The sequence below is a fragment of the Molothrus ater genome, chromosome 6 (assembly GCF_012460135.2).
Source record: "Molothrus ater isolate BHLD 08-10-18 breed brown headed cowbird chromosome 6, BPBGC_Mater_1.1, whole genome shotgun sequence".
Lineage (NCBI taxonomy): Eukaryota > Metazoa > Chordata > Aves > Passeriformes > Icteridae > Molothrus > Molothrus ater.
Genome location: NC_050483.2, coordinates 61,048,524 through 61,069,840, shown reverse-complemented (window position 1 = coordinate 61,069,840; position 21,317 = coordinate 61,048,524). Strand labels below are relative to the sequence as shown.

The 21,317-nt window shown below is 51.3% G+C and overlaps 1 protein-coding gene across 1 annotated transcript; it reads right to left on the bottom strand.

Annotated features, from left to right (window-relative positions):
• Positions 1-292: 292 nt before the first annotated feature.
• NEMF (nuclear export mediator factor) lies at positions 293-20,652 on the bottom strand. The gene is made up of 33 exons (XM_036383705.2): positions 20,541-20,652; positions 19,427-19,495; positions 18,674-18,776; positions 17,069-17,194; positions 16,247-16,395; positions 15,333-15,400; positions 13,644-13,730; positions 12,883-12,959; positions 12,392-12,462; positions 12,236-12,311; positions 10,978-11,040; positions 10,657-10,734; positions 10,174-10,382; positions 9,571-9,756; positions 9,194-9,257; positions 8,659-8,747; positions 7,978-8,081; positions 7,195-7,257; positions 6,962-7,074; positions 6,017-6,074; positions 5,630-5,688; positions 5,105-5,225; positions 4,413-4,761; positions 3,899-3,941; positions 3,766-3,815; positions 3,186-3,339; positions 2,859-2,936; positions 2,590-2,784; positions 1,970-2,002; positions 1,227-1,333; positions 1,108-1,151; positions 936-1,015; positions 293-539 (listed from the first exon to the last, which is right to left on the bottom strand). Exons 1-33 carry the CDS (start codon positions 20,597-20,599, stop codon positions 462-464), a joined length of 3,303 nt encoding a protein of 1,100 aa, XP_036239598.1. The 5' UTR covers positions 20,600-20,652; the 3' UTR covers positions 293-461.
• Positions 20,653-21,317: the final 665 nt, after the last annotated feature.

Sequence of the window (21,317 nt, the reverse complement as noted above, 5' to 3'; positions counted from 1 at the left end):
TGTGCTGTAATTCCTGAGAGACCCCGGGGGTTTTCCTGACTCCCAGCCCTGCTTTTCCTCCCCTCCACAGGGTCCTGGCACAGCTGGGCTGGGGGAAACTGGGCCTGCACCTTCCCTCTCTCCACAGCCAGGGAATGTCTGGGGGAGACAATTCCACCTTCCCAAAGGAAGCTTTCTCCACTGGCACAGCCCTCCTGGAGGCTCTGGGATTGAACCCCCTGGAATTCCAGAGCCTTGGCCCAGCAGTGGGGAACGAGTGCTTGAACAGAAGCAGCAGCAGCAGGGGAGGACATTCCTGACCAAATGCCAGCAATTTAATTCCACATTTATCTGCAATTTGTATCAGAGTCCAGCTAAACCACCAGGAATCTCTGGGTGCAGGGATTCAGTCCTGGTTGTGGGTCTGTGTCCGTCTGTCCCAGCCCCTGGTCCGGTCTGGGCCCAGAGACCCCGGCATGGAATCACTTCCTCTTCATGTTCTGGAGGTGAGGTGCAGACACTTTCACCTTCCCAGGAATATTTCTGGACAGATCAGTGTCCTAGGGAACATGGCAGAGGAGAGGGTGACCACAGCAGCAAAGCCTTTCTGGAGCACTGGGATCATCCTGTCCTTGGCCCTGGTGAGCACCAGGACAGCTCCAGCCTCAACTCCCAGTGCCAGCTGAGGCTCAGGTTCTCATGGTCCCTCCCAGCCTGGGCAGCAGAGCTGGGCAGTGTCCAAGGCCAGCCTGGATGGGGCTTGGAGCAGCCTGGGATAGTGGGAAATGTCCCTGCCCATGGATTTCTAAGATCCTTTCCACCCCAAACCATTGCAGGACTCTCTGACCTTCCCCAGGAGCACAGACAAACTCCACTGCTCACAAACCAGCAGCAGCCTCAGTCTGGCAGCATTTCCTCCCACAATGGCACCTGGGGACCCTGCGGGCCAGGCTCACCTTGACGCTGCGGAACAGATCCTTCTCTCGGGCACTGGCCTCCTTGGACTGCATGAAATTGTGCAAGGCAATCTTGGCAGCTGGAAAAAGCCAGGGAAGAGTGAAAGGGCCTGGAAAGCACCCAGGCTGCAGCAGGCAGAGCACAGCAGGGGACTCGGGGCTCTCACCCTACCTTTGCCCTTCTTCTGGGTGCCCGGAGTGAGCTTGACTTTATACCTGCCCAAAGGAAAGGGTTCTGTCAGTGAAACAAAACCCCAGCACCTGCCCTCCCAGGAAGGGGCTGCCACTCACTTGTAGTTGGTCATGGCTGTGTAGGGAGCACAGATGGGGACAGCAAAGAGCAGGATGTCCTCGGGATGGGGCTGGCCCGTCAGGGAGTCCAGCAGGGCCTCGCTCTCCTGGGACACAGCAGAGCTGCACTGGGCCTGTGCTCAGCCCTGCTGGAGCCACAGGGCGTGGGGACAGGCAGCCTCGAAGGGCCCTTCCAACCAAACCATTCCAGGGTTCCATGAGCATGGAACTGCCATGGGATGCCCAAGCCAGGGTTTGTGACTGATCCTGTTTCATCACTAAAATCACATCCTTGGCTGGATCTTGGTTTTGGGCCAAGGGTCACCCAAAGCTCCCCCAGCAGACACCCTTATCCTCCTCCATGGAGGAATTTAAAGGAATTCACTTACTCCCAGCCCTGGGCAACACCCACAGCCTGTAATTACACAGAAGTAATTACAGAAAAGTTTGAAGCAATTTGATATGTAAATAAACTTCAAACTAAAGAAGAACCTGCACTGCTCACTGTGTCATCCTCCAGCCCAGAGCCACCAAGGCAAAAACCAAGGTCAAACATCCTTGGAGCCAGCTCTGGGTTTATGGAGGATGTGGAGATGAGCTGAGCAGGCATGGAGGTTAATTTTAATGAGATTAATTTTTAAAATACAATTAAGGTGGGTTCAAACAGTCCTGGAGGGGTCCCCCATGTCCCAGTCCCAGCAGGAGCACAGCCCCACCTCAGCCCTTACAGAACTGAGCTTTACCTCCAGTCCTGGCTGCTCCTGGTCCTGCTCCTCCTGCACACACAAAGAGAGACACATCAGGCCTGCAGAAACCAGAGCTGCTCCTGCCTCCCCTGGCCCCGAGAAACTCTCTAAGGAGCAGCCTCAGAAAGCCCCATTGTCCCTGCACAGAGAACCGAGCTGGTTTCACAAGCAAGGTGAGAGCAGCGCTGCCGTGGGTGGGAGGGTGGAGGTTTCTTTCCAACCTCTCATTTGCCTGGCACACGCCGAGCTGGGAGGAGGAGATTTGCTCCGAGATAGCGAATCCCAGCAGCAGGGCTGGGAGCTGGGAGCTGGGCACGCCCGGTGAGGGGGCGGTGCTGGGTGAACCCGAGCCTCGGGGCTGCGCCGAGCCCCAGTTCTGCCTGTGCTGGCAACAGGACGAGCACAGGGATCGCTGCAGGGCTCTGGGCTGCTCTGGGAATTCAGTGGGATCCCCGAGCCCTGGCAGCAGACACAGAGCTCTCTCTCCACTGTGCCCAGGATCCAAGGGGAGCTGCTCAGCCTCCCGGGCGGGAGAGCTACACAGAGCCAGGACAGACACATGGGAGAGCTGCTCACCTTCCCCTGCTGCTGCTCCACCCTCCCATCCCACTGCTCACCTTGTCCTCCTGCAGCTCATCCAGGGCTGCCTCCTGTGCCTCGTGCAGCACAATTCCTGCTGGCAGGGTCTCCTTGCCCCCTCCTGCTGCACGACGCTGGGGTTTGGGTTTCTGCTGTTGCTTCTTTGCTGCCTCTTCTTTTGTCTTCCCCTTCTTCCCTTTTTTCCCTTTGTCCTCCCTGTTGGAGCCTGCAGACTGTGGTGGCACAGGTGGTCAGGGCTGGTGAGCAGAGCCCCCACACCCCGGGCAGGGCACAGCTCCCCCCTCACCCCCAGCAGCTTCATGATGAGCTCCCTGTCCTCCTCGTCCTGGTCCCTGTACTTCTCCTTCATCTTCTTCATTTTACTCTGCAGGAGGAAACACCAACAGCTTCAGAAATGACAACTCTTAGCAGAGTGTTTGCAACCACAGATGCTCCTTCCTTCCCAGTATCCCAGACTTTCAGAGCAGGTCACCAGTAAGCAAGGCACTGGTTCTAACTGTGCTAACCCCCAGCACCACCATCTGAGACTGCCCAAAGCACACAAGGCAGCCATGGGTGTCTGGGACGTCTGGCATTGCTGTCCCTGTTTCCATGGCCCCTGGTCCCTGCCCACCTTCTGGCCCCTCTTGATGGGCTGAGGGGCTGGAGCTGCCTTGGGGCAGTTGGGAGCAGCCACAGGTTGGGTCTCTGGCTCTGCCTCCTTCTGCTTCTCCTCAGACAGCTCCGAGTTCTCAGAGTTGTTCTGCTGCTTCTTTTTCTTCATTTCCCTAAGGAGAACAATCCCAGCACCCCCGTTTGTTGTGATGAGAGAGGCTGCTGCTCTCCTGACAGCATTCCCAGGACCCAGAGCAACACTGGACACAGCCTCTCTCAGAAAAACCTCCCCAGCCCAGCAGCACAACTGTTCCCAGGCAGCATTCCCAAAGCCCAGGGGCAGCACCTGCCCTGGAAATGCAGGATGGACAATGGGCAGGGACTGGGTACAGATGTGCCCAGGACATGGGGAGGGAATGAGGAAGAAGCATCTACCCAGAGCAGCTGTGGCTGCCCCAGGGCCAGGCTGGACAGGGCTTGGAGCAGCCTGGGATGGTGGAAGTGTCCCTGTTCATGGCAGGGGTGGAATGGGATGGGATTTAAGGTCCCTTCCAACCCAAACCATGCTGGGATTCCCTGGAACAGCCAGTGGCTCTCACCTCCTCTCCTTGGCAGAGAGATGCCTCCGGCCCTGGGCCCTGCTGTCACCCTGAGGAGGCAAAGGCAGTTCAGGGCAGATCCTGCCCAGCAGCTCCCACTGCTCTGGGCCACCCACGGCAGCTGGGACCTTACCAAGCTGGGCTCCTCCTCTTTGGGGATGATTTTCTGCAGGGATCTGTGGGGAGATGCAAAAGGAGCTCACCATGGACACACCAACCGCTTCAGACTGCCCAGACTTCAGCAGCCTGGCCCTAACTTCCAGCTTTCAGAGCTTGGCAATCCCAGCTTTGCTGACTGGAAAAGGCAGGAACCCTGGGATTCACTTTAGAAAACAATCCTAGCCTCTGCCAGCTCCTCTCTCACACACACAAGCACCAAACACAGCCTGGGCACTGAGGGAGCCCCAGTGTGCAGCTTCCCATGAGCCTCACCCAATGCCTGCTCCCTGCAGCCTCCAAGGAGTCCCAGGCACTGCAGGGAGCTGAGCTCATCCCACAGCCCGAGCAGAGCAGAGGCAGCTCAGGCTCAGCTTCTCAGCATTGCCACTGCTGAGCATGGAAGGAAGGGAGGGATGGCAACACATCCCAGCCTTGTCCTGGCAGTGTTTTAGGAGACCCTCAGGTGCCCCAGCTGCTGCTTCTCTCACCTCTGGGGCTGAAGGTGTGACAGGTCGATTGTGGTGTCTGGATAATTCACCTCCTCCTCCTTCACTTCCCCCTTGGGCTCTGGATGCTCCTCCTCAGAGTCTCCATCGTCCTCCTCGGAGTCAGCCTCTGGAGCAGGAGTGTTCCCTCCTCCCTGCTCACCCTGGGTGCTCTCAGCTGTGGCTTCCACATCCTCTGCGGCTTCCACATCCTCTGCAGCTTCCACATCCTCTGCAGCTTCCTCACCTTCTGCAGCTTCCTCACCTTCTGCAGCTTCCACATCCTCTGCAGCTTCCTCACCTTCTGCAGCTGCCTCAGCTTTTTCCTCCTCACTGCTGCTGTCTCCTCCATCTGGGGCCCCCAGGGCAGGGAAACACAGGAACACCAAACTGATCCATCATCCCAGGATGGTTTGGGTTGGAAGGGACATCAAAGCCCATCCAGTGCCACCCACACCTCCCACTGTCCCAGGCTGCTCCAAGCCCTGTCCAGCCTGGCCTTGGGCACTGCCAGGGACCCAGGGGCAGCCACAGCTGCTCTGGGCACCTGTGCCAGGCCTGCCCACCCTCCCAGCCAGGAACTCCACCCCAGTATCCCACCCATCCCTGGCCTGTGTCAGTGTGAGACCATTCCCCTTTGTCCTATCAGTGACCCAAACTGGGATCCCCCAGCAGCCCCCAGTGTCCCCCTGTACCTAAGAGCTCCAGCTCCTCAGCCACCAGCTCACTGGCACTGCTGGAAACCGTGTCCAGCTCCTCATCCTGGACCTTGACCTTCCTCTCCTCGCGGTGCCTCCAGACACAGCTCTCATCCACCTGGAAATGAGGAGCCTCTGGGTCAGGCCTGGCAGTGCTCACACAACACCTCCCTCAGCTTCTCCTTCCCTTTTTAACACTTCCTGCCATCAAAAGGCAGGAAAATGAAACCAGAGCCAAGTGTGCCAAGCCCACAGAAACGTTCAGATTCCAAAGAGAGCTGGGAGGGCAGCCCTGGCAGAGGCAGGAAGGTGCAGAGTCTGTCTGGAATGCAGACACAGCACACTGCTTCCATTTCCATCTCTGCCCTGAGTCATTATCAGCAAGAGGCTCTTTATGGGATTTTTCCCAGTGGGAAAAGAAGTAATTGGGAATATACTGATAAGCAAGATGCAGAAAATAAACCTCCTGCAGCTCAAAGCAAATTACAAAAGCCAGCAGGAGCTGCATGGGAAAAGCTGTACCTTAAACAAGAAGCTGAAGCCCATCATCAGATAGGAAGGTGGAAGGAAATTCTTTTTCCCTGAAAAACAAAGGGAGAGTCTCATGAGGAGGTTTAGCAGCCATGCTGCAGGATGTATTTCCAAAATTCATTTTTATTAGAGGCTTTAGGCTACCAAAAAATTACACTGGGGGTTTTTATCTCTGGGATGAGAACAGGAGAGCTCAAAACAGCTGAGTTAATGAACTTCTGCCCAGGGCTCAGCTCAAACTGCTGCAGCAGCTGCCTGATACTCAGACTGAGCCATTCCCAACAGATTTCTGGGAGAAGGGTGGGATCTGCTGCCACTGCAGGACACCCCAGCACCTTTGGGAAAACATCCCACTGCCACTGCTCCCCTGTGCCTCACCTCGGATCATGAAGCTGCCAGTAGTGAGATATTCTCCCGTGGGGGCAGTTTTAGAAACCTAAAAGAAAACCACAAGAAACTGTAAAAAATCTCTGTGACAGAATGCCAACATCAGGTGACAACAGCACCAAGAGAAACACTGGCTCAACAGGAGCTGAACTCCTGGGAACAGCTCTGCAGGACTCCCTATCCCAGGGGCTCTTCCTCTCCTTTGCAGGGAGTTTTCCTAAGGGATGCTTCAACCCAATCACACCCTACCAGCACTGAGTTTTAGGAGTCCTGGGTGAGCAACCCAGGAAATAAATCCAGGATCTACTCAGGAGCATTCAGGGGACAATGATGCCTTGTGCAGGCTGCCCTAGAGCAGAGGCTGGATGGAGTTCCAGAATAAAGCAGGGATTGATTCAAAGCATCTCCTCCATGCATCCACCTTGGGCAGCAGCAGAGCCCAGCCAGGCCTGCACCCAAGATGAACCAAAATGGCCCCAAAATGCACGGCCGGGCACGGGGTCTGTCCCTGGGATCAGTTCTGCTCCATTTGCACCTTGCAGTTCATTGTCCCATTCCAGCTTTAGCCCCTGCAGTCCCACCCTGCTTGTTTTTCTCTCTCCAGCCCACGGGGTTTGTGCTCTGGGGCTGAGGTTTGGATCATTTGTCCTTGGTGCCCAGCTGGAGCAGGAATTGTTTTGTCTCCCTGCTCTGTTCACAGAGCTCAGAACTGCACACGATCAGAACCATCCCTGATATGGAGCCCAGACCCTCACACTAAGGCAGCAGAGAATGTGAAAATACAAAAACTCAAACCTGAGGCATCAACAAAACCAGCACACCTTTGGTGTGATCTCCACACCCTCACACAGAAGTCTGACCCACAGCCATGGGCTCGTGTCTGGGGTGCCGTGCCAGCCCCCTGGGCCCTGTGCCAGTGCAGCCTGCAGTGCTCACCTGGCTGTGGGACACCCACCAGGCGCTGGTGACCACGCGGGCGTCCCAGGCAGCGCTGTAGCACAGGGCCATGGTCCCCGCCTCCGTCAGCGTCCGCGGCGGGATGGGCTCACCTGGAACACCCAGAGCCGTCAGATCCTGCCCTGAGCCAGCCTGGCAGCCTCCCAGCAAGGACTGATACCCATCCCAAGGGAAGGCACTGCCAGCTCCTGTCCCCAGGGCTCCACAGGTACCTGAGGGGTTCTTGATGACGCAGCTGGTGGCTCCGTGCAGATCCGCGTGCACGTAGATGTCCCCTGGCAAACAGAGAGTCCCCTCAGACCCACACAGCCCTGGAGCCAGGGAATCTCTAAGGTTAGATGGAAATGCCTGCTCTGGCTGCAAGGGGCAGGGTGGGGACACAGAAGTGTAGCCATGAAATTTTCTGAAAAATCCCTTTGCCAGGACTTGTCTCCTGAGAAGCTGAGAGGCCTCAGAAATGAAATGCAAACATTGATTATCTGCTGCTGTGGGATGCAACAGGGGCATCTGGGATTGGTCTCATGTGATTGTTTTTAATTAATGGCCAATCACACTCAGCTGGCTTGGACTCTCTGGTCAGCCACAAGATTTTATGATCATTCTTTCCCTATTCCTTTCAAGCCTTCTGATGAAATCCTTTCTTCTATTCCTTTAGTATAGTTTTAATATATCATTTTCTTTTCATATAATATATATAATAAAATAATAAATCAGCTTTCTGAAACATGGAGTCAAGATTCTCATCTCTTCCTCATCCTGGGACCCTGTGAACACCAGCACACACCCTTTTAGCCCATCCCTGTCCCAGGGGGAATCAGCTCCTGAGGGGAGCCCATCCAAGCTGCTCTCGCCCCATGGCCCCAGAGGAACTCCCACCACCAAAATTCCCTCTTGGATCCAAGGCCCAGCTCAAGGACAAGGCAGAGGGACCTTGCCCTGTCACTCCTGGACACTGCCAGAAGTGGGACAGAGGAGGAAGCCCCCCATGGGCTCACCTGGTTTGAGGTAGCGCTTCACGATCAGCTCGTTCTGCTGCTGATCCCTGCCAGCAATCACCAGGTAATTCTCAGAGCTGATGAACCACAGGAACTTCTCAAACCTGCCAAATTCCAGCAAATCCACAGTGTGAGTAACACCTGGAACTAACAGGACATTGCACAGGTGGTTTTTGATACCAAACTCAGAATATCCCCCTCAGCACCTACAATTTATGAGACTGAAAATGTTTTTACTTCCATCCACAGGCCTGGGACATAAAAACAAGGCATGGGACAACTACAGCATCCCTGGCAGGGAGATCTGGAGATGGAACAAGAAGCACAGTCCTCCTATTTGTTTTTATTTTAATAATTAAAAGCATTGAGGTTTTGTTTCATTTGTTTGTTGCTTTTTAAAGCACAGAAGCCCAGAATGGTCTGGTTTGGAAGGGACTTTAAAGATGATCCAGTCCCCCTGGACCACACCTTCCACTGTCCCAGGCTGCTCCAAGCCCCATCCAGCCTGGCCTTGGACACTTCCAGGGATGTGGCAGCCACAGCTGCTCTGGGCTGCTGTCCCTGGGAACCATTCTGGGATCCTCTGACTCTTTAGGAGACTCCATGCAAAGTGCAGAGCTCAGAAATCCCAAAGAGCTCCACTCCTAAACCAGGGGAGAAGGACAATGGAGCTGTACTTGCCAATAGACCTTTCTGGCCTTCTGGATGGTGGTGACAGTCTGAACTTCCCTCAGGGTTTGCTTTGTCTTCTTCTCAGCTGATTTAAAAGCCTGTTTGGACAGAAAGCACCCTCACCAACCTGCAGGAATCCCAGAATTCCCCACTGAACACTGGGAAAGTTGGGAGGAAATGGCCTGGACTTGATCACAGTGCAGGCTCCACCCAGCCCTGCTCTCAGAACTCCACCCTGGAGAGCTGCTCCCTGCAATGATCAGCCCTTGGATGGGAAGGATTCCCACTGATTTTCCCCTCTCACTCCTGGTCTGTCAGTGCCTCCACCTGCTCTGAATATTCCCAATGCTACTGGAGAAGGAGGATCCATCAGGGACCTGCATTCCTCCACGAGCTCCAAATGTCAGGAATAAAACAATTCTGGGTGATTGTTTTTCCCTTTCATGTTTTGTTAGGGCTGCTCAGATCAGCTCAGGATTTCCCACTGAGGAGTAGCAGGGATCTTCCTTTTAATTATCTTCTAAAATCCAAGAGAAAAAAGTACCTTTTCTGCAGCTTCCACTGTCTTCTGAGTTTTCTTGGCCGCGTGTCTTTTGTGGTCATAGTACCTGTGAAAAACAAGTGTGTGTCCTGAAAGCCCAGCAGATCCACTCCTCCATCCCCATCCCACTCACCCAGGCCTCTGCCTTTCGTTCCATGGGCAGAACTGGAGAATTCAATCAGTGTGAGCCACAGAGCAGCTGCTCTGCAGCAGGGAATTCCCATCCCAGAGCTCAGGACAAGCTGCTATTTCAATTTTTAACTCTTATTTTTTACAACACATCCCAAAACCCTTCCTCCTGCAATATTATCACCAACAACTGCACACCCAGAGAAATTTCTGCTTCAAAAAACAAACATTTTTTTACTGAAAAATCTTACTTTTTGGCATTGGCATAGGCAGACAAATTGAGATCAACATCAATCAATAAGGGTTTGTTTTTCTGAGGTTTCTTCAGCTGTTTGGTTTTATTCTTTTTCTTTTTTCCCTTTGGTTCTTCTGTTTCTTCCTTCTCTACATCAGCATCATCCTCCTCCTCTTCCTCTTCAGATAACACATAGGGGTTCCTAAAAACACATGAGATCATAAGATTAAGGTAACAGAACTGGTTCATTTTTAATCCTTGGTGCAATGTGCTCTTCATTTCATTCTCTCAGAAGTTTACAAACGGCCCAAGGAGCCTCTGAGCCATTCCCAATTGGAGACACAGGAAGCTTCGTGTGCCAACCCTTTTTTGTCCTGGAGTCAGCCAAATATGGGGAGAAAAAGAAACAAAAGCAGAAGATAAAGAGCCCAATTCTTCCAATCCAAGGAACTGACTGAAAACAAGTTTATTCTATAAACTGCTACTTCTGAAAGCGAGGGAACCAAAAATTCACTGATTAACTTTGCCACGTCCCAGCTTTTACACCACAACTTCTGGGTACAGAAAAGCTGTTTTGGGGTATTTTTAAATCTCTGGGCTCCTGCTGCAGTGCACTCACCTCAGCAGCATGGTGATGTGGTTTGTCTGCAGCTTTAACTCTTTGATTGCCGTGGCCACGGGGTCCCCGTGGGCCTGGGCCTCCTTGACGATGGCGCCGATCTCGCTCCAGTCGATCTGGTTGGCCAGGGCGCTGCGCACCACCTGGATGGCCCTGTCCACCACCTCCAGGTTCATCTCTATCAGCTCCCCCTTCAGCTTATCAGCTTCCTTGGGAAAGGAGCAGCTTGGAGCAGTGCAGCCCAACACTCGGCTCAGTGCTCAGCAGGAGGTGTTACAGAAATGGAAGCAGCGGTGAAGAAATGCAAGGAGGGACTGGAGTGGTGGCACGGGAGAAGGTCCAACCCCAGTGCTGCCAACCCCTGGGTGGTGGAAGGTGTCCCTGCCCCTGGAGCTGGGTGGGATTGAAGTCCCCTCCCAAGCAAACCATCCCATGGTGGTGTGATCATGCACCTTTTTAATTAAAACCCAAAATCTGCCTTACCTGAGCCTGCTGGAGAGCTTCCAGTCTATGCTCGTGGTCCCTACGGACATTTTCAAGTTTCTTCAACGCTTGTTTCTCCTTTTAAATAAAAGATATAAGTAAAAATATTTCTATTAAAATATATTTCTATTAAAATATATTTCTATTAAATATATTTCTATTAAATATATTGATATTAAAATATATTTCTATTTCTATTTAATCTTGCAGTGATTATCTGATGCCATTACCAAATGGCATCAGGTAATCAGTGGAAGAAGCAAGAGAAGCCTCTGGAGATGTGGGAGCCATCCCAGCTGCCCAGCCTGGATCAGGACTCACCTGCTGCAAGGCCTTCAGATCAATCTTCTGCCCCTCCAGCTTGGAGTAGAACTCATCTGTAGCCTGCAGGAGAGAGTCAGGCTGGAGAATCCCCAGGCTGGCCCGACTCAGGGCAGGCACAGGAGGGGCCCTGCAGAGAAGGGGCTGCAAAGCACCAAAAGAGGCTGAAACACCTCCAGGAGCTTTCCCCATTTCCCTTCCCATGGGAGGAGTCCAGCAGGACACTCAGGGCTGAGTCTCACTGCAAACACAGAAGGAAAAAGTGCCCAAGCAATGGCTCACCTGCTTTGGTAAGGAATGATGGAAAAGCTGCTTTGGTTCAGATTAAATGGCTGCACAGGCAGATGTGTCTGCCCTGAATCCCTGCTGCTTCACTGGGTCAGTTAAACAAGCACAAAGACCCAGAGTGCCAGAGAACTGCTCCTGGTGTTCCAACTGTGCTTAAAGCACGAGGTGAGGAAGGTTTGGGGCTGTTTAGATCATCAGAGGGACTGGGGACAAGGCATGGAGGGACAGGAGCCAGGGAATGGCTCCCAGTGCCAGAGGGCAGGGATGGGTGAGAGATTGGGAATTGGGAATTCCTGGCTGGGCTGGAATTGCCAGAGCAGCTGGGGCTGCCCCTGGATCCCAGGTTGGACACTGGGCTTGGAGCAGCCTGGGGCACTGGAAGTGTCCCTGCCATGGCAGGGGTGGCACTGGGTGGGCTCTGAGTCCCTTCCACTCTGGGGTTCTGTGATCACTGAAGGAAATGACAGAAATTCAGGCAGGAAGCAGGGCAGGAGCGTGGAGTGGGAATTCTGGAGCTCAAGGTCAAGAATAAGAGGCAATTAATGACTCCAGATGTTAATGAGTCGAGGAGCAGAGAGGACAATGCCCAAGGAAACACCAAATAAGAGGCCTGAGGCTTGCAGAGCAGGAGCAGAGGTGTAAATGTGATGTCTGCCACAACTGTTACTCCAGGCACAACTCAGACTCCAGCTCTGCAGAACAAAACATTTGGGGTTCTCTGAGAGGAGCCTCCACCTCCCTCACTGCAGGGCCTGAGCTCAGGAGCCAGCACTGCCCAGCTGCAGCCCAAAGGCCCTGCTGGGGGTGGCTTCTTCTCATCAAGCATTCACCCATGAAATGATTCATCCCTTCCAGGGTCTCTGCTTCCATTAACAAGCACCTGTTTTAATTACTGCACCATGTTTGAATTACTCTTTTTAGCAGCAGTCAATTCAAGCACTCAAGTACAGCATCAGCAAAAGCACTGTACCTTATTGAATGAGTCAAATTCCAAGTAGGGACATTTTGAATGTTGAGAAAACAAGAAAGGATGAAATTCCTCATATCTGTAAAATACACATTTGATATTATCACCTGAAAACTAATTTCTGTCATGCAGACTAGTAGAAATACTTCAAATATTTACGTGTAGATATCTTCTGCTGGTTTGTCTGGTTTCAGACTGGGCTTTTTCTCCCTTTTCTGGATAACATAACCCTGCAAGAAAACAAAAATATCATTTGTCTGTGGAAAGGTTTAGGTATCAATAAATAATTCCAGCAGGGAACATTGTGCCTGACCCACTGGCTTGTCTTGACTCCAATTCCTTCTGGAAAAAGAAGTGAACTTCTTCCAACCCTCAGGACTATCCCATAAATGCAGAGTTTCTGTGCAGGATTTATTGCAGAACCTACTAAAACCCAAGTGCAAATCTCCCAGGATTCACACAATCTGCCTGTGCATTATTCAGTTGCTGCCCAGCTTGTGGAAAGAAGCAATTTTAATTCCACATCAGCATCTGACACCCAGGAATAAAATGCAGAGCTGGGAAGAGCAGGAATTGGGAATTCCTGAGGAATCCCTGCTTGCCAGTTTCACTCTGCAATTCCAAATCCCTGATAACCCACCCAGACCCACCTTTCCACTGAAGTTGTCAGTGAGGGCCATGTATTCTTCTGCTTTCTCTAGAGCTGAAAGAACCTTTTCAAGGTTTTCTGAAGAGAAAACAGCAGAAATATTTCATCCCTGCAATTACTGCTCATTTTCAACAGGAGGCTAAGTTTACATCTGGGAAATTTTTAATATAAAAATTTATTTAGATGCTTTTAGCACATAATTATTCAAGTTTCAGGAGGAAAAAAAAGACCCCACAAATATCAGCACTTTATGAAATTAAAGCTGCAGAGGTAAAGCATAAACCAGAAGCTGTGAGAAGTTATTTTTTACTGCACAGTAGGAAGGAAAAAACCCTCTGGATTTATGGGAAATATAAAACACATGAGGAAAATAAGACTGCAGGAAAATATTTTCTGATTTTATTACCCAAATCTTTAATTTCCCAATAAATGTAAAGCTGCTGCTTTACCAAATCCCCAATGTTTGCTACAAATAAAGACTTGGATATTAATTCTTCTTGTCAAGCACCCAGAACTCACCTCATGGGTGAGGTGGTGTCAGTATAAAATTATTTAGATACAGGAACAATCTGACATTTTATCTCTAATTTATGCACAAATCAACAGTTTTAATGCAAACAAGGATGGTCCCCAAGCTAAAAATATTAAAAAATAAAACCACATGGTCAGAACCACAGGTTCACTCATCGCTTTGGGAAAAAAAAACCACTACAGAGACATAAAACTCCCCATGTTTGTGGCCCAGCCTTTAAAATATTACACCTTTATTTTCCAGATGTTGATCTATTTTGACAGCTCCAGAAAATCCAGCTTCTATAAGGCAGTGCTCAATGAGAGTGGCCCCATAAGCTGTTAAAAAAAAAAAAAGAAATAGTGAAGGATCATCTGTAGAAAATATTCACAATTTGCATTAAAAAAAACCCAACAAAACTGGACATAAGAGTGTGAGAAGAGGGAGAAGCACCAAAAATCAGGGAAGGGGCAGGAGGGATGGGTGGGTAAGGAGGAGGGTGAGAAACAGCCAAAATTGCCAAAAAGGGGAAAATGGTGGGGATTTTAGTGGAGTAGCTGTGCCTGGTGACTGGATCAGTTACACCAAGTGAGGCCAAGGTTTCCTACACGACAGGATCAGAAACACCAAATTCCAGCATGGATACAGCACAACTGGGATCAGTGGGGGACACTAATTAGCAATTATACATTATTACTACTACTATTATTAGTATTATTCATTATTATTATTATAATCATTATCATTTAGAAATTATTTAAGAGAGCAGGGTAGAGAAAGAGAGAGAAAAGGATGGTGAAAAAGAAAATCAAGAGATGGGGAAAGTCATGCTCAGGTGTGATTTGAGCTGCTCAGGAAATTCTCTGCTTGAGCAGCATTGGCAGGTCAGGAGGAAATCCAATTTTGTTCTGATGACCTCAAACATGACAAATTTGGTTCTGGGCTCAGGAAAACCTGACTTGGCACTTGCAGCTCCTGTGTGGTACCAGGATGGTGCAAAATGCCCCAAGGCAGAGCCACTGCCAGGGCTCATCACTGCACCAGGGCAGGCTCAGCTCCGTGGAGACGCCTTGGAATCACCAAATCCCCGTTTCCCAAGGCAGCCTGGCAGGGTGGAAGGTGTCTCTGCCCAAGGCAGGGGTGGAAGGAGATGATGGGATTTAAGGTTCCAAACCCCAGCCAAACCACTCCAGGGTCTGTGATAAGTTATTGTCCCAGATTGCCAGGCAAGATGTGTCCTATCACCATCTGTGTGGCAGTTGGCTTCTGTTCATTGGGCAGTTTTTCCTTATCTCTTCCACACTCACTCCTCCCTCTGGGGACACACCTGCTGATAAGAGCCATGGAATGTCCCTGCATGGCTGATAAGAACTACAGCATCCCATTGGGAGATGTGAGCCCAGAGGGAGGAGCCAAGCATTCCTGCCTGGATATAATCTGGAGATTCTGGAACACCAGCACGGCTTCTGCACTGGATTGCCCAGAGGAGCAGCAGCTGCCTCTCCTTCCCCTGGATCTGCAGAGGAAGACTCCACCCTTCTCCAGGATCCCTGCTCCAGCAGAGCCACCCCTGGCACTGCAGGAGGGCTGAGCCACAATTCCAATGGGGCTGCTGCCAGCACCCTGACCCACAGGGTGTCAGGCTGGGCTCTGACTCTGGCACTGTTGGTTTGGTCACTGCATTGTTTATTTTACCCTTTTATTTTCTTCCCTATTAAAGAACTGCTATTTCCTGCTCCTATATTTTTGCCTGAGAGCCCCTTAATGTAAAATTTATAACAAAGGGGGGGGGTTTCACATTCTCCATTTCAGGGGAGGCTCCTGCCTTCCTCAACAGACACCTGGCTTTCCAAACCAAGGCTGTTATTGCAGTTTTCCAGCATGGCAGAGCACACACTGAGTGACCTCACCCCATCTCCTGACAAAGGCCAATCACTTACGAAGGAGTGGGTTGAGAACCCTCTTCAGCTGCTCCCCTTTGGGTGCATTTGATATGATTTCAGTTAACCTGCAGGAGAAAATAAAAAGTTGCAATTCCAAAGAATAATGTGTTTTAAAACAACATTGCATTGCTTAGAAGTTACAAAACATTTCCAGCCTTAAAAAAATGAAACTAAAAATGGTCTGGAATAAAATTCCCAGAGATTTTCATAGCTCTGACAAATTGGATTTGTCCCAGTAAATACACAATTTATGAGCTCTGAAATTCATGGGGATTTTTGAAGGAGTTTTGAAGGAGTTAGAGATGGGACCTCTGAGATTTTAGATTCTGTGATTTATTTTCCTATCTTGTACAGGAAGGGTGAGTTGGGCTCACATCTTCACTGCGTGGCTCAGAAGGTCACAAGACCCCCAGGTACAAGACCTTTTAAGGATTTATTGACCAATAAAACACCACCAACAAGGATCTTTATGTTTTTCACCCAATCCTTAAATATTTCATCTTATGGACCCCTGCTACACTGTGAGCTTTCTTAGCCACTCCTGTTATGGCACACAAACCCACAGTGCTGCATTCTAAACTCCTTGTTTCCTTCTGGAACTACTTTTATTTTTATATCTTAAACTCTAAAACTCTAAACTTTCCTTTACTTAGCTTAATGTGTCTCTGCTTTAAACTACAAATCCACATTCTCACTTCTAGCACCTCAGTTTGGGAGCCTTTTCCAAGGCCTCAGATGAAATCCTGTGTTTAATTCTAAACTTTGCCTTACAGGCTCAAAGTTCTGAGAATTCCCTGCATTTCAGATTCCAACAGTAATTGGAGTTACCTGTCCAATGTGGGCAGGGGCACAGCAGCTTTGGCTCTGGCCACAATAAATATATCATTTATGAGTTGTGAAATTGGAATTACCTGTCCAAGGTGGGCAGGGGCACGGCAGCTTTGGCGCTCTCCACCGGGTACCGCTCCCTCACGGCAAACCGGACGTCGTCGGCGCCGTCGGTGCGGAACCTCAGGATGTTGAGGATCAGGTACTCGTGGTCGGTGAGGACAACGTTGCCCTGTGAGCACAGGGACCCTGAGCAAGGCCAGCACGGTGTCCCTGCCCCGGGGGACACTGGCAGCCTGTGGGAACCCAGGAAATTCCTCTGGCTGCCCTGGAGGACTCAAGACCCAGACCCCTGTGTCTTTGATCTAGCCCTTGGAAAAAATTACCAACCTCATATGAGCATTTACAAGCCACTAGAGTTAAAGCAGAATGACAGTTAGTTTGTCACAGGGTGAAAAGTAGATCAGAATGGGGGCTCAGGGTCCCAAGATGGAGAAATTTGGGCGTGCCTTGTCCTTTTTTCTCCTTCTTCAATTTTTTGGGTGATGGTGGCACTTTTGGATTGGTTTAGGGTACAGATGGACTGTCTAACATAGTGATGGGTATTGGCAAATTATTGTAAATAAAGTACACGTAGTTTTTAGTATAAAAAGTAGTAGGTTTAGAATAAACAGTAGTAGGTTTAGAATAAACAGTAGTAGGTTTAGAATAAACAGTAGTAGTTTTTAGTAGTTTTTAGTATAAAAAGACAACACTGCCCTGAGGGTGGGGAGTGTGCCACTGACTGACCTGCTGGACAGACCTCAGCAGGCCAGGGAAAGGACGTTACAGAGCACAGAAAATGACCTTGAGAAGCAGAACAGAAGAATGCAGAGCGCCGAGAGCCCGAGGGCAGGCTGGCTCACCCTGTCATAGAGCTCCAGGATCAGGTGGTAGGCAGCCTGCTCGCTGCCGAACTGCAGGTCCACGATGCGATCCACGCCCAGCTGCCGCACGCTCACCAAGCGCCGCGTCCTCAGGTGCTTCCGGCACTGCGGGGAGGCGCAGGTTGGAGCTTCCGTGGTTTTCAACTCAGGCCTGCCTCAGGGGGGAACTCTACAACTCTCTCAGCTGCTGCTCCCTCCTGCTCTATGCAGATAAAATGATTCCACTCTAGGCCTGAAACTCAAGGATGCCTCACTGGCTCAGGGCCCGAAAAACGTAACCAGCAGTGAATGAATAACAATCAGTGAATTATTTTGTTGTTTAATATTGTTCTTTTTGTTTGTTTGGTTTTGTGCTGGTGAATGCTTTGCCTGTGAAATAAACAGCTTTTTCCACTTTTCTCCAAGGAAGTGTTTTTCCTGAACCGCTTGGGTTGAATTGAATCTGCTTTTTGAATCTGCAATTGAATCTGCTTTCTATAGAAACCTATTGAGAGGTTCTCTCCCAAATTTGCCCTAAACCAGGACAGGGGGCAAACTTGGAGTAAGTGACTTCATTACCTGAAGGTATAACTGGACAATTAACCTCTGATATGCGAATGGACCAAACTTTCATCTGTCTGAAAAACTCGTGATTGTTGTCCCACCTGGGTGTGGCCTCTGCAGGACTCCTGCCTGCCCAGGGTGTGCCCTTTGAAAGCCTTTCAATAAATATCGACCTTCATCCTTTAACTCTGTCCAGCCTCTGCTCTAGGCAGCCTCTCCAGGCATCAGAGGAGTGAGGAAAACATCTGGGAAACATCTGAAAACACCTGGGAATGGCTTGGCTATAGAGCCCTCCTGTGGCACCAACTGCTTCCCATTTAACTCAAATACCACAAGAGTAAAAATGCTGGTGCTCATCAAACAGTTCATTGTTATAATTATAAATATAATTGAGCCCAAATCTTAACATTAAGATATTTTTTCCATGTTGTTTGTTTAGCTCAAAGGAGCAGCTGGTTCAAATTCTAAGAGTTTATTTGTAAAGAGAACTGGGATTATCCCTGCATTCATCTCTGCTGTGGAAAGCCACCCTGGAAATCGCTGCTGAGTCACTTCTGGCTGCACCCAGAGGTTAAAGAGATCCATGGGAGTCATCCCAGGCTGTATCCCCATGGATCCACCCATGGATGCACCTGCAGGAGCCCAGCCTAAGAGCCTGGAGCAAGGCCTGAACCCCCAGAGCTCAGCAGACTGAACAGAGAACTCTTGAGCACAGGGTGCTGCATCCTAAAAATTCACACAATCCAACTGGAATGACAAGGACTTCACCGGGGCAACATTCCAGAAGGAATTTATAAATAAAGTTTATAAAAAAACTATAAGTAAAGTTTATTAAAAGTCTATAAATATTGACTCTTTCAGGCACTGAACACAGTGATGTGAGCCCAAGCCCACGTTTGCTCTTCCCTTGTCCTCAGCCACCTGCAGGACCAGGATTCACTGGGATAACCCTTCCCTAATTTCCTGCCTCCAAGGACAGAAGGTGAGCACTCCTTCCTGATGTGCAGACACTTTCTAAAACCCAAGCCCTGCAGGACTCACCTTCATGGCAAAGCTGGATGGCATCATGTTCTTTGGCCACTCAAACTCCGTCAGGTGGATGCGGATCCCCGACTCCAGCAGCAGCGTGGCCTTGCACTCTGGCCTGGGAGACAAACAGGGCAGCTGCACCCCAAAACCCCCAGCTGCACCCCGAAATCCCCAGCTGCACCCCAAAACCCACAGCTGCACCCCAAAATCTCCAGCTTCACCCCAAAACCCCCAGCTGCACCCCGAAATCCCCAGCTTCACCCCAAAACCCCCAGCTTCACCCCAAAATCTCCAGCTGCACCCCAAAACCCCCAGCTGCACCCTGAAATCCCCAGCTGCACACCAAAACCCCCAGCTGCACCCCGAAACCCACAGCTGCACCCCAAAACCCCCAGCTTCACCCCAAAACCCACAGCTGCACCCCAAAACCCACAGCTGCACCCCAAAACCCCCAGCTTCACCCCAAAACCCACAGCTGCACCCCGAAACCCACAGCTGCACCCCAAAACCCCCAGCTGCACCCCCTCCAAATGAGGACATTCTGGGATCCCACGTGTCACAGGAGCAGCCACCCCACCACTCACCCATCTACACAGGGTTTTCCCATTTCCTAAGAACTTTCTGGGTAAAAATTACTGCATTTTACCAAAAAACAGCAGAATTTCACTGGAAACAAGTCAGAAATTACTGCAGACAATTTAAAAAATCTGGTTTTCACACAGCATTTCTAAAGAATTTGTAAGTAAAGACATTTAAAGCTCTTACTTTTGCAGGCGAATGAGATAGGTCTTGTTATCCACATCATAAACATTGTTCACTCTCATTCCCAACAAGCTGCCAAAAGGAAAACAAGGAATGCCTTAGAGAACCCAAAACACAACTGGCTGGGAAAAATCCCAGTGGCAATTAAAGCACACAGAAGAGCAAGTTATGATAAATTACCATGTTATATAAATTACCAAGTTATGATAAATTACCAAGGAGTAACCGAAAGGGCAGCAAAGGAAGATTAATGGAATGAGCTGGAAGCAACAACCATGGAGAGATGGAGAAACTGCTCTTAAGACACAGCAATTAAGAGAGGGAGAAAATTAGATGGAGAAATTTATATTAATGGATAAAATGGAGAAAGCTGCCAGGTCCTGCCCGTGCTCCTCTTTGTGGCAGGGATGTAAAATGAAACGGTGATAGTGGAGCTCCTGGGCCTGCACAGGGCACCAGTAATCCCAGTATGGGCACTGAACTGGCCTGGGGGTGTCAGTCACTCCCTTCAGAGCAGGGATGGACACCAGGAATGTGTCAGGAGTTTCCAAACTGGGAAACTGGGGGTGTTCCCCTGGAGAGGAGAAGGCTCCAGGGAGAGCTCAGAGCCCCTGGCAGGGCCTGAAGGGGCTCCAGGAGAGCTGGAGAGGGACTGGGGACAAGGGATGGAGGGACAGGACACAGGGAATGGCTCCCAGTGCCAGAGGGCAGGGATGGGTGGGAGATTGGGAATTGGGAATTCCTGGCTGGGCTGGAATTGCCAGAGCAGCTGTGGCTGCCCCTGGATCCCTGGCAGTGCCCAAGGCCAGGCTGGACAGGGCTTGGAGCAACCTGCCCATGGCAGGGGTGGGATGGGATGGGATGGGATGGGATGGAAGCGGGGCTGAGGGGGTTCTGTGCTGAGGGGCAGAGCTGTGACAGCGGGACACGATGGAGCAGCAGAGCCCCCACAGCCCTGAGACTACGGCCGGGACCAGGACCACGGCCAGAAGGAGGAGAGGGGACAGAACCAAAACCAAAACCAGAACCAGGGGCCAGGAGCGGGACGCGGGGCAGGACCAGGTCCCACCGGGCCGGGCCCCGCTCCCGGAGCCGCACAGGCGGGGAGTGCCGGTACCTCTGCCGCAGCTCGGCGAGCACCGCGCGGATGTCGACGGTGCTGAAGCGGGACTTCATGGCGCCGGCGCCGCCCGCCGAGACCCACAGGGATCCCGGCCCGCGGCCCCTCTCAGCTCCTCACGGCTCCCGGCGCTCCGCGGCCGCCCCGCGCCTGCGCCCACAGCCGCTACGGGTCGCGCCCGGTGCCAATCCCCGGCGCTCCGCGGCCGCGCAGCTGCCGAACCAAGCGGGGCGGCGCCGCGCGCGACCGGCAGGAGGTGCTGTGAGCGAGGGGGCGCTGAGGGAGCGGGCGGCGAGCGGGGCCCTGCCGTGACAGAAAAGGGTCTAGGAGTGACAGAAAAGGGCCCATGAATGACAAAAAAGACTCCGGGAGTGACAAAAAAGGGTCCGTGTATAACTAAGGGGCTCCGGGAGAGGGCGGCGAAAGGGGGACAGAAAGGGGAGCGAGAGGGTCCCGTGTGTGGGAAAAGGGTCCGTGGTGAGAGGGGCAGGAAAGCGCCCCGCGTCCCTCTGTGCTGAGCAGGGCAAAGGAGCCCAGATGTGTCCGTGTCCGGCAGCAAAGGGATCAGCGGGACCCTTTCATGAGTGTTTGTCCACATTTACTATTTCAGGGCTGATTTGGCTTCAAAATGTGCTTGGAGCTGAGAATTTAGTGATTGAGCGGCGCGGCGTTGTTGCGGCGTTTGGCCAGTAGGAGGCGGTGTTTGCGTGTCTGTGTTTGGGGCAAAAAGGGGATTTTTGGGGGGTTTTGGGGTGTGTTATTAGCGCAGTGGGG

What these genes read in the sequence shown, in the direction of transcription:
- NEMF (XM_036383705.2), bottom strand. Translation starts at nt 20,599, where the DNA reads ATGAAGTCCCGCTTCAGCACCGTCGACATCCGCGCGGTGCTCGCCGAG. An exon ending in TCAACATCTGGAAAATAAAG is followed by an intron (nt 12,960 to 13,643) that starts GTGTAATATTTT and finishes TTTTCTCTTCAG; the next exon opens with AAAACCTTGAAAAGGTTCTT. An exon ending in ATCTGAAGGCCTTGCAGCAG is followed by an intron (nt 10,735 to 10,977) that starts GTGAGTCCTGAT and finishes TTTATTTAAAAG; the next exon opens with GAGAAACAAGCGTTGAAGAA.